The 15,795-nt window shown below is 30.6% G+C and overlaps 2 protein-coding genes across 19 annotated transcripts in view; both read left to right on the top strand.

Annotated features, from left to right (window-relative positions):
* Positions 1-2,616: 2,616 nt before the first annotated feature.
* On the top strand, positions 2,617-8,520 carry LOC107026587 (pentatricopeptide repeat-containing protein At3g14730). Of its 17 annotated transcripts, none has more exons than XM_015227617.2 (5): positions 2,617-5,415; positions 5,670-5,944; positions 7,339-7,377; positions 7,505-7,577; positions 8,039-8,520. In XM_015227617.2, exon 1 carries the CDS (start codon positions 3,174-3,176, stop codon positions 5,085-5,087), a length of 1,914 nt encoding a protein of 637 aa, XP_015083103.1. In that variant the 5' UTR covers positions 2,617-3,173; the 3' UTR covers positions 5,088-5,415; positions 5,670-5,944; positions 7,339-7,377; positions 7,505-7,577; positions 8,039-8,520. The 17 variants fall into 17 exon arrangements, with proteins under 17 accessions (XP_015083103.1, XP_027774385.1, XP_015083101.1 ...); XM_027918584.1 differs by having other exon boundaries at positions 5,670-6,759; XM_015227615.2 differs by having other exon boundaries at positions 5,670-6,801.
* Positions 8,521-13,421: 4,901 nt separating this feature from the next.
* LOC107026310 (macrophage migration inhibitory factor homolog) overlaps positions 13,422-15,795 on the top strand; it is a 3,982-nt gene continuing 1,608 nt past the window's right edge. Inside the window, exons 1-2 of one of the 2 annotated variants that reach the window (XM_015227219.2) lie at positions 13,422-13,632; positions 15,519-15,719. In XM_015227219.2, coding sequence (XP_015082705.1) covers positions 13,522-13,632; positions 15,519-15,719 — 312 coding nt within the window. In that variant the 5' untranslated portion in view covers positions 13,422-13,521. The remainder of the gene's footprint in view (positions 13,633-15,518; positions 15,720-15,795) is intronic. The other variant, XM_015227220.2, reaches the window with a different exon arrangement.

Raw genomic sequence — 15,795 nt, 5'->3', positions numbered from 1 at the left:
GGCTACTTCATACAATTATACAATTATTTTTTTGTATATATGTATAGCGAAAGAGGCATAACTCTCAGTTGTATATGCATAGCGAATTATACATATATATGTTTTTGGGTAAATCACATAAATATGCTATATTATAAAAATATTTACCATTTGTGTCAATATAATTTTTCTAACTAAATATAAGGTTTTTTTGGAATTAAGAAAGTTTTCGCCTCTTTCTCAACCTTTTTTCCTCTTCTTCTTGTTATTCTTTTGCTTCTTCGACTCTTTCTTTCTTTTTTTTTTTAACTCTTTTGCTTCTTCGTCTCTTTTGTCTTCTTTTTTTATTCTTTTACTTTTTTTCTCTCTCTGGTGTTATTTATCTTCATCCTCTTTTTTTTTCTTTTTTTTTTCTTTTTAATTCTTGTTTTTTTCTTTAAACTTTTCATCTAAATAATTACATTACTCCAATCAGTTTTTGTCCATGTCACTATTTTTTATTCAAAGACAAGATGAAAAGAGGGAAAGAAACTTGCAAGTTTGTATAAAATCACGTTTTTAAGCAGAAATTTCAAATCATTAAAATAACAGAAGCAAAAGTTCACCATTGCTGGTCATTATAAAGTTTCAAATTTTGAATTCATTATTTGAATTTTACGAATTTGTGATAAATTTGAATAGGTAGTTCCTACAAATAATTGAAAATGTCGTTTGGAGTTTATATCTCAATTTTAAGAGAGTTTGGTTAAGTTTACAATTGATATTAGGAGAATATTAGATTGAACAATTGTATTAAAGTTGAATTAGATAATACAATGTTAATGCACATTTAATTCATTTTGAAGTTTTTTGATTGATTTGTTACTATTGGATACTTGTTTAATTCATTATTGATATAACTTATCAGTTTATTGATCATCGTCATATCCTTCATTAGTTAGGTTTTACATTCATTCTTAATTCTCTTTTCTAATTCAACTTTAAATACGGTGTAATACAATTTTAATGCAAATTTAATTCATTTCACATCATTTTGATTTATTTGTAACTATTGGATATTTATTTAATTAATTATTGATACAAGTTTAATTCACTCTACATATCATAGTCTTGTCAGTCATAGTTACGTTTTCCATCCATTCTTAATTCTCTCTTTTTATTCAAATTTAATACCATTCAATACAAGTTTAATTCAAATTTAATTCATTTTGCAGTTTTTAATCAGCCTAATTTATTTGTTCCTATTTGATACTTGTTTAATTCATTATTGATATAAGTTTAATTCACTCTATAAATCACTGTCTAATATTTTATTTGTTACATTTTTTTATTCATGCTTAATTTATCTTATGCCTCAACTTTAATACTTATGTAATACACTTTTGTATTTTTAATTCATTTTGCAGTTAGTCTATTGATTTGTTATGATTGGTTACTTGTTTAATTCATTATTGATACAAGTTTTATTCAGTTTACATGCAGATCAAAGAATGCTCTTTTGTTTTCTACATTTTGCATTCATATTTAATTCTCTTCTATTAATGCAACTTTAATATGTTTGTAATATATTTATAACTCAAGTTTAATTTATTTTGCAGTTTCTTATGCCTCTTTATTTGTTACGATTATACTACTTCTCTTTTAATAATTCAACTTTAATGTGTTTGTAACACATTTTAATTAAAGTTTAATTTATTTTGCAATTTTTTATTCCTCTTCATTTGTTACGATTATATTACTTGTTTAATGAACTATTGATACACGTTTTATACAATTTAGAATTATTGACTATTCTGCGAAAATAGAGGGGAAAAAAGCACGAAAGGGAGAAAGAGCAACAAAAAAAGCAAAAAAGAAAGAAAGAAAGAAAGAAAGGGAGAAAGAAAGAAAGAAAGAAGAAAAAAGAGAGAGAGCGAGACACAGAAAAACAGAAAGAAAAGAAAGAAAGAGCAAACAGACACAAAGGAAAAATTAAAGAAGTTGATATAAATGGTAATAACTAAATAGTATATTTAAAATAAGTAATTAATTTTTAAAAGGAATCCATTCATGTAATTAATCCTATGTTTTTGCTATGGAGCACAACTATGCAAACTTTGTTATAACATACAAATTTAAATTTTGTATTTACTACATGTGAAAGTTGTCCAAAAAAATGACATAATGCTCTTTATAAAATGTTTGCTAAGAAAATATCAAACTATATTCTCTAGCCAACTATACAAAAGATGTACTTTATACTAATTATGCATGAATATACATAAATTATTTTTTATTGATCGTTATTTTAGTTTTGTACTTCTTTTTCCTTTTATAAATTTGATTTTAATTTTATATCATATAAGAAATCTTCATATTTACGTACAAATATATATTACCAATTATATTTTAATTTTTGTAGTCTTTTATAAATCTCTTTTTATTTTATGTCATTTTTATAACAAAATTATTTTTTTTTACAAGAAGTCAACAACAATATAGATGAATGACACTTTTATCTTTATACGAACAAAAATATTATTTATTAGTGATCAATATTCCAAAATACATATTGCAGAATAATATGAAAGACGAAAAAAGATTACGATTTTAAATTTTGATTATCGCAATTAAAATTTTGGGTTCGAGTTTTGAGTTGGGGGAAAGAAATTGACAAGGGCAAATCAAATCACAAAATAAAAAGATTATATTTTTCCGCCTCCTTAAACCTCAGTATTTGATTCAACCCTTCCTAGATTGTGTCAATCCTCAGACAGAAATAAATTCCATTTGTAGTATTCATCTTCTTCATTCCTTTAAATCAATGACAAGTAACTGAGGTTGATTCTTGTTTTTTTTTTTTAGTTTTTCTATTTCCCTTCACCCATTTACTATCTGTACTCTTTTTCACTCACCCTCTTGACTAATTAAACTGAATGGCTCTTGGGGTGTTTCAAAGATTGTTACTTTTTCACAAATTTCATATGCAGGTATAGAAATATAGATTCAGATTTGAAAAGGGTATTGAGATAATAATAAGTTTTTAGTAATCATAGTAGTTGTAGATAATTATAGTACTCAATTTCATACCTGTTAGGATTTCATTAGTTTTTTTTGATAAAAGATTGCTTTTTTATGACATAGATGAAAAATTAGGGAGGGGATTTTACAAGGTGATCTAAGATCCTGTATGCATTTTCTTTTTTTGCTTCTAAATGAGGCGAAGAACCTTAATTACGAGGTCTTTGTCAATGTTTAAGTCACAATGTCAATATTCAATTAGTTTTTCATCCATTTCTTACAAGTCTTTTGATCTCAAGACTTGCATTGTATCACTTCAATCATGTGCTAATGACAAGGACCTTACTGGAGGGAAACAAGTTCATTGCCACATGCTTAGATGTGGCCATTTGGATTTATCTCCAGTGCCTACCACTAGCCTTATTAACATGTACTCGAAATGTAATTCGATATCGAATGCTTTATCTGTATTCTATACTTCACCACTTGATCATAATGTGTTTGCTTATAATGCTATAATAGCAGGATTAATTGCCAATGATTTGCCTAAAAGTGCTTTTGAATTCTATTTCAAGATGAGGCTAGTTGGTGTCATTCCTGATAAGTTCACTTTCCCTTGTGTGCTTAAGGCTTGTAAAAATGAAGTAGATGTGAAAAAGATTCATGGGTTAGTTTTTAAACTTGGGCTAGAAGTTGATTTGTTCATTGGCAGTGCATTGTTGCACAGTTATCTGATGTATAGGATGGTGGATTTCGCATTAGATGTGTTTGAGGATTTGCCGGAGAGGGAAGATGTTGTGCTTTGGAATGCCATGATCAATGGCTATGCTCAAACAGGTGGGTTTGGTAGTGCTTTGATGGTTTTTAGGTGGATGATTGAAGATGGGGTTATTCCCAACAAGTTTAGCATAACAGGTGTACTTTCAGCTCTGGCAAATTATGGGGAAGTTTATAATGGAAAGATGATACATGGGTTTGTGATAAAAAAAGGTTTTGATTTGGGGGTTGCCATTTCTAATGCATTAATAGACATGTACGGTAAATGTAGCTGTGTTGCTGACGCTTTTGAGGTTTTCCAGACGATGGATGATAAGGATATATTTTCATGGAACTCAATAATTTGTGTGCATGAACAATGTGGTAATCACGAGGGTACTTTGGGGCTTTTCAAAAGGATGTTGTCTGCTAGAGTACGTCCTGATTTGGTGACTGTCACCACTACACTTCCTGCCTGTGCTCATTTAGCAGCGTTGAGGCATGGTAGAGAGATTCATGGATACATGATTGTTAATGGTCTGAGGAAAGATACTGCTGACATAGAATATGATGATACTTACATTGACAATGCAATTTTGGACATGTATGCCAAATGTGGAAGCATGCGTGAAGCTAAGCTGATCTTTGATATGATGAATTTCAAAGATGTGGCATCGTGGAACATTATGATTAAGGGGTATGGCATGCATGGATTTGGCATCAAAGCATTAGAATTGTTTTCTGATATGTGTAAGGCAGAATTGAGGCCTGATGATGTCACATTTGTTGGGGTTTTGTCAGCTTGCAGCCATTCAGGGCTTGTAAAACAGGGAAGAGAATTTCTTGCCCACATGCAGCCTAAATATGGTGTTGTGCCTTCTATTGAACATTACACCTCTGTGATTGACATGCTAGGTCGTGCTGGGCAGCTTGAAGCTGCTTATGAGTTGTTATTAACAATGCCCATTAAGACCAATTCTGTCGTATGGAGAGCGTTCTTGGCTGCCTGCCGTATACATGGTAATGATGATCTTGCTAAGGTTGCTGCAAAACAGGTACTTGATCTTGAACCAGATCATTGTGGAAGTTATGTCATATTATCAAATGTTTATGGACAGACTGGTCGCTATGAAGAGGTATTAGAGATAAGAGATGCTATGAAGCTACAAAATGTAAGGAAGACACCTGGTTGTAGCTGGATTGAACTTCATAATGGTGTCCATGTCTTTATTACTGCTGATAAATCACATCCTGAAGCCAACCTTATTTATGCTGGATTGAATTCTTTAACAGCGCGATTGTGTGAGCATGGTTATACACCAGAATCTGATGCCTTGGAAAGCAGTCCATGATATTCCAGACTTATTCTCCATTGTTCTAGATGAAGATTCCTGAAGCACTGACTGAAAGAAGGTTCTTACAATATCTATCTGGGAAACCTAGAAAGTGTGTGAGTTCGTTTTGCTTCTCAATGAAACCAATGTCTATATGTATGGTGGGTGCTCTGAAAATAGCCCAAGTTATCTGTGTGCTTTTGCAGATAAACTTTCTATTGGAAAATGAAAAGTATGTTTTCTTCACCTTTAGAGCATATCATTTTGCAGCATCTGCTATAACCAAGGGGGTGTTTAATGCAACTAAGGACTATGCTTCTCCTTTTGATGTTGACGGTCATGGAATGTAAGTGTTCTCTATCATATGGGCATTTCCACTGCAGTTTTTTTGTAGGCTTATTTGGTATTCAGAACTTGCACACTGAATGTTGTTACTCTTTATCGTAATCAATATGTTTCTTCATTTCTTCTGAAGTACAATATTTAGTGATCTACCGTTTGTATATAATCAAACTTCTTTGTAAGTGTTGAAAATGGTGAAGGAGATGCTGAGGTATTCTGGGAAAACGCCATTAACTTTTTTTTGCCGGCAAAATCCAGGTTGAGAAGGATAGAAGGGAGGGCCCATGATTCAACACTTTTAAGTTGAGAAGGATAGAAGGGAGGCCCATGATTCACCGAGTGTTGAATCATGCGTCACTGGCCCTTGGGGATTTCTGGCTTTAAAAACATTAAAAATGTTGAAGGAAATGCTGAAGTATTGGTTTCAAAAGTTTGATGGCCCCTCTGGCTTACAGGTTGGAATGAAGTTGCCGTTGCATCTATATTCAGGATGGCAGGCGAGATCGAATCTCCATCAAAATGCTGAAGTACAGGTTCTGTAAAAATTGCCAGCATTCTGGTCGGCTATAGCTTGTTTTATTTTCCAGATTTTCTAATACTAAGTAGTGACAATACAAATCATTTGTTTCTCTGCATCCTACCAACTTTGATATTTTATTAACCTTACCTTGCTGAATGTGAAGCTACAGTTGGTTCCTAAGAAAGCCTGCATTAGGCATTCTATAAAGCAGTTGATATGTCTCTCCTTTAGGTTTATATTTTGGTTCTTTTGCTTAAACCTGTAAAATAATCTCTTAGCTAAAGTTAAAATAGTGATAAACTGCTGCTATGGAACAACAGGAACTTCATGGAGACCATTCCTAAACAGGCATCATAAATTATACAGAAGATCATGAAGGCACCTAGGTATTTCACAGAAGCAGGACATGAACGAACTGATATTTATAACATGAACCAGTTCCAAACAAGATGGTTCTATCAGAAGATTAGAGGAGAGTTTCCAAAGGTGGAATGGCAGAAACTGAAAAGCAATAACCTTGGAATTCCTAACTGGTCATGGAAGATGATTTGGAAAACTAGAGCACCTACGAAAGCAGTTTTTTTGGTTGGCTAGCAGCTAGGGATGCTTCTAAAACACAACACAAGTTACATAGGAATGGGTTTTCCTTGTGCAGTAGCTGATATTTCTGCAATTTAGAGGAGGAAACAGTTGAACATCTTTTCTTGCATTGCAGATTTCAAGACAATGTTGGGAACTTTTCTTTAACATAATGGGCATATCTTTGCTGTCACCAGAGAAAAATAGTAGCTTGTTGGAAGTGTGGCAATTTGTTTGAGGATGTCTGAGGTGGTGCCAGTCTGTTTACTGACCTCTCTCACTAAGGAAAGGGTATTTGCGTAATTTATATAGTGCCTAAAATTTTTACCTGTCTTTAGGATGCCTTGGTATAATTAGCTATTATCTAACTTTAGTTAGCAGCATAATAATTGGGTTTTAAGTACCATTTTTCTGTGTGCTTGTGCAAACAGGCTCAGACAGGCAGAAACAACCATAATTAAAAAATGTACTGTTTGTTATGTCGTTACTAAAAAATAAAATAAAATTAACAACCCAAGCTTTTGTTGCTGAAACAATGAATTTGAATCCTTCTATCTTCCAGGCGCTCATAACTGTTTATGGAATACATATTAACATACTATTGTGTAATGCTGCTTCATCTATCCTTAAAAATATATTGTGTTTAAGAAAGTTGTTTATATTGAAATTCATCTGATCCTAGAATGTGGATGTATAATTCCAGTCATGCCGATGAAACTCCATTGAGGCTTTGCATTGCATTATTTATTTATTTGTTTCTTAATCTAGCATTTGTTATTTATGTCTTATCTAAGGAGCTCTGAGATTTTACTACTTTGGCTAATGCAGGTGTGAGTCCAGAACATTGTTCCTACACGATACAAACTGGTAATGTGGCCATGCTATCATTTTTTTTCTCCTAGAAGGTTACAGACTTGCAGCAGCGTTTTTCCCTTCCTTTCGTGCTCAGGGGCCAGTGTTCTAAGTTTAAATATTGCTCCAATTTATCTGGCAGTTGGCCATAGATGCTTAAAATGATTTTGAAGTCTTATGGAACATAATATCAGCTAATCTTGATGAAGTGCAAGGTACTCTCCCTCTTAATATGTTTGTCCACTCTTGCCTACAGATTTGAACAATTGTTGTCGCTAAATCAGACTAAAAATTTGTCTTGTTAGAGAAAGCATAAATGACCAGAACTGCACTAAATCTCGTAGAATTAGACGAGGTGCTCGCAAGCTGGCCCGAATACCATGGTTATTTAAAAAATGGTTTTCAAATTTCGTTTGGTTTGAATCTCAGGAAGCAAAAGTGATAAATATTTAAGAACAGATGAGAGTCCCCTACTAGAAGTGAAGAAAAGGTGTAAGAAATAAGAGGTAGCATTTATATTTGGATGGTTGGGGCAAATGTTTAAGATTTGATGGGGACTTGATAAGCAATGTAGCATAAATTTACCGAAGACTCGCATGCTTTGATTTGGTATGTTTTTCATAGGCAGATGTATTGTCCAGGAAAATAATATGCCTTTTATTTTGCATTGTTGCAGGGCATCTAACAACTCTTCATAGCCGTAGAAAGAGTGTCGTATGATACTCTCTCATCAACATGGCTATTATTTTCTTCTAAACAACCTGGTTTTGGCCTTGCTAATCTCAGAGAAAGAAAGCTCGCTTTCACCAAGTAACAGCCAAGACAAGCTATGGTTCTCCGAGGAACCTTCTGTTTGATGCTCATCAGAGTAAGTAGGAACGACAAGTGGTTTTCTTTTGGCGCGTTCAGTTTGAGCATAGCAGCATGTGGTTGTTTTGTTGTGTTTTTGCCACAAACAAATGGCAGAATATTTATTTAGTGATACAATAGATGAAGAAGAGAACAAAGACAAAAACATTTGTCTGTTGTATTGTTTCTGGTTTCTGAGTAAATTTGGCCATTTCAAGTTTGTTTACTTGTTAGTGTTATAGTTATTGTATTTCAATGACTGAAGTGGATTGGTGTCTTTGTCAATATAAGTATGAAAATTGGTGGTGATAGGTATCCCGTGGAATTAAATCAATTTATATATTATAGTGCTAATGGGAAAATATTAAATTAATATTTGAAAAAAAATAGTTTGATAGGAAAATCACTTTTATGAAAAAGTTTAAAGTTAAATATATAATTTACTAATTTGAATTCTTGAATATTGTAATAGTATACACGAAAATTTATTATAGAAACTTTAATTTGGAACTTATCAAATTGATAAAAGAAAGACCATATAATTTGGAACAAGCAAGTACTCAACCACTTTTAATTGTCATGTTTTTTTTTTAAAAAAAAGAGTTAAATTATAAGAATTTTGATTAATATTTTACAAGCATTTTTCATCGTATTGATATGCAATTTTGTGTAGTTTTTGAATATCTAAATATTTCATTTAAAATATTCAATTAATAGAATCTAATATAATTTTAAAAATCAATCGACTTAACTTTTGAAAAGTGTAACATGACAATCAAAAGTGGACGACGAGAGTAATAGCCTTTGTTAGATTTTCTATACTTACTTTGAAGAACATTTATATATATATATGATCTGTCCCATTTTCTTTTGTTGATTGTATTTGAGAAACAAATTATTTACTTTATCTTGGAAACATAATTACAAGTCACTAACATTTGACCTCAGCTTTATTTTGCTTATAAATTGATAAGTGCGTCTAATTTATTGTTGATCTCGAATGCATTTTCTCGTATTTTTTTTTCGGGGCGAAGCTAGCTGATAATTAGATTTAATATAATTTAGGTGTAATTATATTACTTGGTCAATACATAATTAGGTGTAAGTGACAGGGTAATTACACTCTCCATTTCTCAAGAAGGGGTTGTGAATTGCTGGTGATAATATGATGTAATTACAAGTTGCTTACTTTTTCAATTTTTTTTTAATTTTTTGTTTTGAAATTTATTTTTTCTTTCTATTTTTTAGATTCTTTTTTATTTTATTATTCTAAAAATTTTTATATCTTATTATTTATATTTAATTTCTTTCTCATTTCAACCTTTACTTTAGGGGTGTGCAAAATCGAACCGAATCAAACTGCAAATTGAGTTAAATCGGAAAAAAAATTCGACTAGTGGTTTGGTTTGACTTGGTTTGGTGTTGGAAAAAAAACCCGACTATATTTGGGTTGGTTTGGTTTCAACTGAAAAAAAATAATCCGAGACTAAACCAACACGACATTAATATATATATATTTAAAATTTTATTTTATACGTAAAAATACCTATTTTGATATAATTTTTAAATATCTCTTATACTTTTTTATAGTTTTTATCTTTTAATATATTTATTTCATGTTCGGAAGTTAGAATTTTTAATGATCTAATAAAGATTATAGTTCATAATACATGTTGGTAATTATAATAAAGTTTAAATAAAAATCAAATTAATATTAATGCAAAAAGAAAATCAATTCAACACTAAGAATGACAATAATATTGAATATTTGTTTTTTAGTTTTACACAGATTTAGACAATTAAAATACATGATCTAATTTTACTTTTAATGTTTAGTCATGTAATTAATACTTGCTAAACTTATTTTAGCATGATTTAGTATTTTAAATTATGATCAATTTCATTATGAATTATTAATTTGTAATATTTTTTACGCGATTTTATAATTATTTTTTTGTTGGATATTTTAGTGTCATTAATCATATCATATGTTTTGTTATTTTCTTGAGAAATAACTTAGATAGTTGCATTTTGGTAGGAGTAAAGAAATATTTGATGTACAAGTAAATTATATGTTTTATATAAATACTTTACCGAAAAAATCCGAAAAACCCAAAGAAAGTCGAAGTTGAAAAACCCGAGTTTTATTGGTTTGTTTGGTTTATAAATCCAAAAACTCGACACAAATGGTTTGATTTGATATTTGAAAAACCCGAACTAACCCGGTCATGTACACTCCTACTTTACTTAATGAGATTTCATGCAATTTTTTGTGTTGTCTATTTTTTTATGTCATATTCAAATTTTTTTCTTTACAAAATGAAACCTTAAATTTTTTTGGGTTTAAAACTACATTTTTCAACACCTTTTTTAAATTGAAAAAAAAAAGAACTAAAAATTTTAAAAAAAAAACTGAAAATGAAAATGAAAAAAGAAAACAAGTTTACCAGAATTTGAACTAATGACACACAACTTAATTTTAGGGGGACTTGTCACTGCACCATCAATTTCTCTTCATAATAATATATCTACAGAAATTCTACTTTATATATATAATATAATTTTTTTATTAATGAAATTTAAATGAATCCCGTAAAATCCACGTGGATCCACGCCTAGGTAATGAAAGTAAAAGGGTAATCACTTGTAAATATGCAAATATTCTTTTTCCAAAAACTTTTTTAGCATGGATTGATATTATAACGGTAATAAAGTTTTACTCAATAAATATTCTCTATGTGCACTTCAAGCATAGATACTTGCTAATGCCGTGAATAAATATATGACAAATTGACATAAATTGCCAACAAATGTAAATATATAAAAGTATCGAAGAAATGTGATTATATAAAATATGACATAACCTTAAACTATTGAGATATAATCTTAAATAAGAAATTGTGGAGGTTCTAAATTAAAATAGACCGTAAAGTATTGTCTTGCTCTTCGACAAGTTTATACTAGGTGGTGTCTATCATATTTAACATGAGCCTTAATCTTATAGCGTATTACTTTTTTAAAATAATAATAATAATAATGATAATAATAATTATATCTTCAGTAATGATGATTTGGTTTTGCACTATTTTTGTTATTATTATTATTTTATTATTAATTGCAATATTTCAACCATTGTTATTTCCCCTTCTCTCTCTATATATATATTTGGATACGTTATCCTCAAGTTAAGGATCCTTAAATTACGTATCTTTACGATGAATGGATAAAATTTAAGTACACTCTATTTTTCTTTAAATCATAGAAAATATTTGAAGAATTTCATTAAATATATTATTATTATTATTATTACTGTTGTTTATATAATGTACATAAGTTATACGTTTTATATAAAAAAATTATATAAATTATTTTTTTTATATTTGACTAACCAGTATAATTATTTTGCGAAGGGGATAAAATCCTTTTCCACTTTCAACAATATAATTATTAAGTAAATTTTCTGTACTTAATTGCAGAACATTTATGTATAATTTGTCCCAATTTTTTTTGCTTATTCTAATTGAGAAACAAATTATTTACTTTTAGTCTTGGAAAGATAATTAAAAGTCACAAACATTTGATTTCAGCTTTAGTTTGTTGATAAATCGCACCAGAAGAACGTTTTAACTTTTATTTATTAGCGATCTTCAATGTATTTTTTTGTATTTCCTTTATGAAGATCTGGTTAAAAAGTCACCTGCTAATTGAATTTGGTGTAATTATACATATGACATGCTTGTTTGGTCATGTAATTACTTGATCAACATATAATTGTATGTAATTGACGGATGTAATTACACGACCCAAATCTATTCGAAAATTCAGGATTTGAATTGTGTCCTCTCATTGATTCCTCCTAAATTGCATTGATTTATCCTAAAGATTTCATTTCAATTGGAATTTAGTTATTCACCATGTACGAGGATCCCCGCTAAGCATCCATGGTTAAGTCGCCCAACTCATAATTGGTGAATTCGTAGGTTCAATTCCTAGGGGATGCATGTCAATGTAACCCTCCAATAAGTCTATTGAAATTGGCTTATCACTTTAATAATATTAAATCGTAATTGAGCAGTCTTTTCACTGAAACACTGTTTATTTCTCAATGATATCATAATAATATATATATTACTCAAATGATATCAAGAACTAATTGAATTGTGTTTTGATTAAAGCAATGGATCTTTTTCTTTGATACCATCCATCAAAGAGTATATATACACTTCGATAATATCAAGCAGTGAACACGCATGAGTAATTAAAAACAAGAGGACTACTAATACAGTTTTAATCAATAAATATTCTCTACGTTTGCTTCAAGCATAATTACTTACTATTCTATGGATAAATATATGTGAAATTGACATAATAGTTACCTATTGAAATAATAATACCAACAAATGTAAGTATATAAAAGTATTGAGGAAAGATAATTAGACATGACATGATATAATTTTAATTTATCGAGATATGACCTTAAATAAGTGGTTGTAGAGGTTATAAATTAAATTAGAAAAATTAGTAGATAATAGAGTATTGTCTTACTTTTGAACGAATTTAAGCCTTTTTCTTGTAGTGTCTTGTTTTTTCCCTTTTATCATTTGCTATTAATGATGTTTCGATTTTACACTATTTTGTTATTGTTATTAATTCCTTATCAATCATATACTATTTTTTCATTATTATTTTGCCTTTACATATCTATTTTGATATGTATCCGTCGAATATAACCTCTTTACTCGCATAACGTAGAAATAAAATTTGAATACATTTTCTTTTTCGAAATGACACTTGGGGAATTTCTCAAAATGTATTATGGTTGTTGCTATTGCTGTATATAATATACATAAATTATAAAGTTTTAATATAAAACAATAAAGAGTATTATTTTTCTTATATTTGATTAATAATATACTTCTTCCGTTCATTATTATTTGTCATGATCTTTATTATTAGAGTTAAATTATAAGAAGTTTGACTAATATTTTAAGATATATTTTGTTTATCATATTGATATGTAAAAGATTGCAATTTTATATTCGTATAGTTTTTAAATATCAAAATTTTTTGTTTAAAATATCTAATTAATGTAATCTAATTTAACTTTGAAGTTCATCAAATTGACATTCGAAAAGCGAAAATATGACAAATAAAAATGTACGGAAGGAGTAATTATTTTGAGAAGGGGATAAAATCTTTTTCCACCATCAACAATATCTATAAACTGATTATTTCTCAACTGTAAACCACCCATTCCCACCAAAACAATTTTTTTGTTTGTGTGTGTTTTTGGAAGAGGAATAAAGAAGAATGCCAACTCTTAATTTGTTCACAAATTTACCAGTAGATGCAGTTATTGCTTCTGATATTCTCAAAGATGCTACTAAAGCTGTTGCAAAAATCATAGGCAAACCAGAGTCAGTTGAGTTATTTTGAACTTTTTTCTGTTTTCAATCACATTTGTATTGACTGCTACCTATTTGATAATATTCCTCTGAGAAAAGTTTTTTTTCAATCATTTAGTGGTAATTGTAAGTGTGTTTCACTTCTAATTTTTTAAGGTTGGTAATGAATTTGGTTTAGTAGTAGTTACATAATTCCACTCATCAAGATGTAAGAGATTGGGGGTAGGGGAAGTAGAAATGGGAGAGTGGATTACAAGGTGGGAAATCGATGAAAGTGCAGCTAGTCGACCTACTGAGTTACTAAGATTCTCCCTTAGCACAGGTTTTTAAGTCATGTGGTACCTTTTTTTTTTAGTGTAACCATATGCTATCGGAATTCACGACTAATTCCATTTAAGGGAGCTGAATAGGGGCCATTAAAGAGGGAAGCATTCCCTATATTCTTTTCTCTATTGTCAGGCTTGAACCTGAGACCTCAGGTTAAGAGTGAAATGGATTATCCCTCTCACCACACTTGAATGTCATGAGGTGGTTAAGTGGGGACATGTTCAGAGATGGGGTTAAAGAAAAAGAAAAGAACTTTTACATAGGTTTGAGCTTATTGGGGACATGACCTTAGATAAGAAGTTGTGGAGGACGCGACTTAGGCTGGAAGTTTAGTAGGTAGTTGTAGAAATTCCTTGGAAGTTACTTATAGTCGTAGTAATGGAGCCAGTTATCTAGGTCCATACTAGTAGTCAAAGTATTAATCCTGTAGCTTCTTGTCCAAAGATGTCTGGTACTATCTGTGGTTTCTTGCACTTTGATCATTGTATTATTTTCTTGTAGTTATTTCAGAATGCTTTGACAGTCTCTCTAAGGTAGGGGTAAGGTCTTCATACACTTAACCCTCACCATACCCCACTTGTGGGACTACAGCGGGCATGTTGTCGGTAAATATAAACTGAAAATTTTGAAGGAAATTAACCTTAAGAAAAAGAAGATAATAGTAAAGGGGATATTTTTAAAAAATTTAAAAAATAGGGAAGTGAGATGAGTAGAAAGAATAATTCAGTCCTCCATTGCTCAAAATAATGAATTACCAGGTTAGCTATGCGAGACGAAGTTAGGTGTTAATTCAGACTATATTAGCACTAAAAATATTTACACCACCAACAAGAAGAAATCAGTATCCTCTAGCACATGGTAGTAGGAAGGATATTGACTCTTCAATTGGACACGGATTTATATTTTAATGGGATTTGAACTTGACACTGAGCACTTCCACCTTAACCATAACAATAAGTCTTCATTGCCTATAGTTTGTAAATTATTGTTTGTTAGTTTGGGGTCACAACTGAAAGATTCTTTGTTGGTTTTCTATTACATTGATGTTGGTAGATTAAAATGCAGAATCCAATAAATATTTTGATCCCAATTCTTGTGGCGTGGAAAACTTTGGCAGTCGGATCCACTCTATTTCTTTTTGTGCAAGTATAAAGTAAATATAAGTGTTTTCTTAGCATTTCTTCGTTCCAAAGCAGCAGTACAAGTAAATTTAGCACCTTTTTTTTTCCGTATGTAGAATACTAACTTCCAGCAATTGCGGGGTGACTTAAACGATGGGTTATTTTTCATATTGCTGATTGTAAGGACCAGAGTTTCAATATATGAATAGGGAGTTGGTTTAAGGAGAGCTTATGCTATGCAACTTTAGTTTGTTTAGAATGGAATGGTGTAGTAAGCATCTCTTTATCTAAGAGTTTTTGATATAAAGTTTTTCCTGAAGATGGAAATGTTTACCATGGATTTTAAATACAGGTGCAACTAGCCAATAATCTTATTATCTCTTATTTTGACTATGCCAGAGTGAATTTATTCTTGTGGAAGTATGTTGACGTAACTCTACTTGTTTTTCCCCAGTATGTGATGATCTTGTTGAATGGAGGAGTTCCTATTGCATTTGCTGGTACCGAAGCTCCTGCTGCATATGGAGAACTAATTTCCATTGGAGGTCTTGGACCTAGTGTAAATGGCAAACTCAGTTCAACCATTGCAGAGATTCTTCAGACAAAACTGTCAATAGACAGCGACAGATTCTATATAAAGTTTTATGATTCTCCGGTAAGTCTTTACGAGAAAAAAGAAGAAAATGATGTTCTGCGTTTTCCACTATGCACCCCCTCCCCCCCCCCCCCCC

This window comes from Solanum pennellii, chromosome 7, assembly GCF_001406875.1.
Source record: "Solanum pennellii chromosome 7, SPENNV200".
In the NCBI taxonomy this organism is placed as follows: Eukaryota; Viridiplantae; Streptophyta; class Magnoliopsida; order Solanales; family Solanaceae; genus Solanum; species Solanum pennellii.
This window is presented reverse-complemented; position numbering and strand designations above follow the sequence as displayed.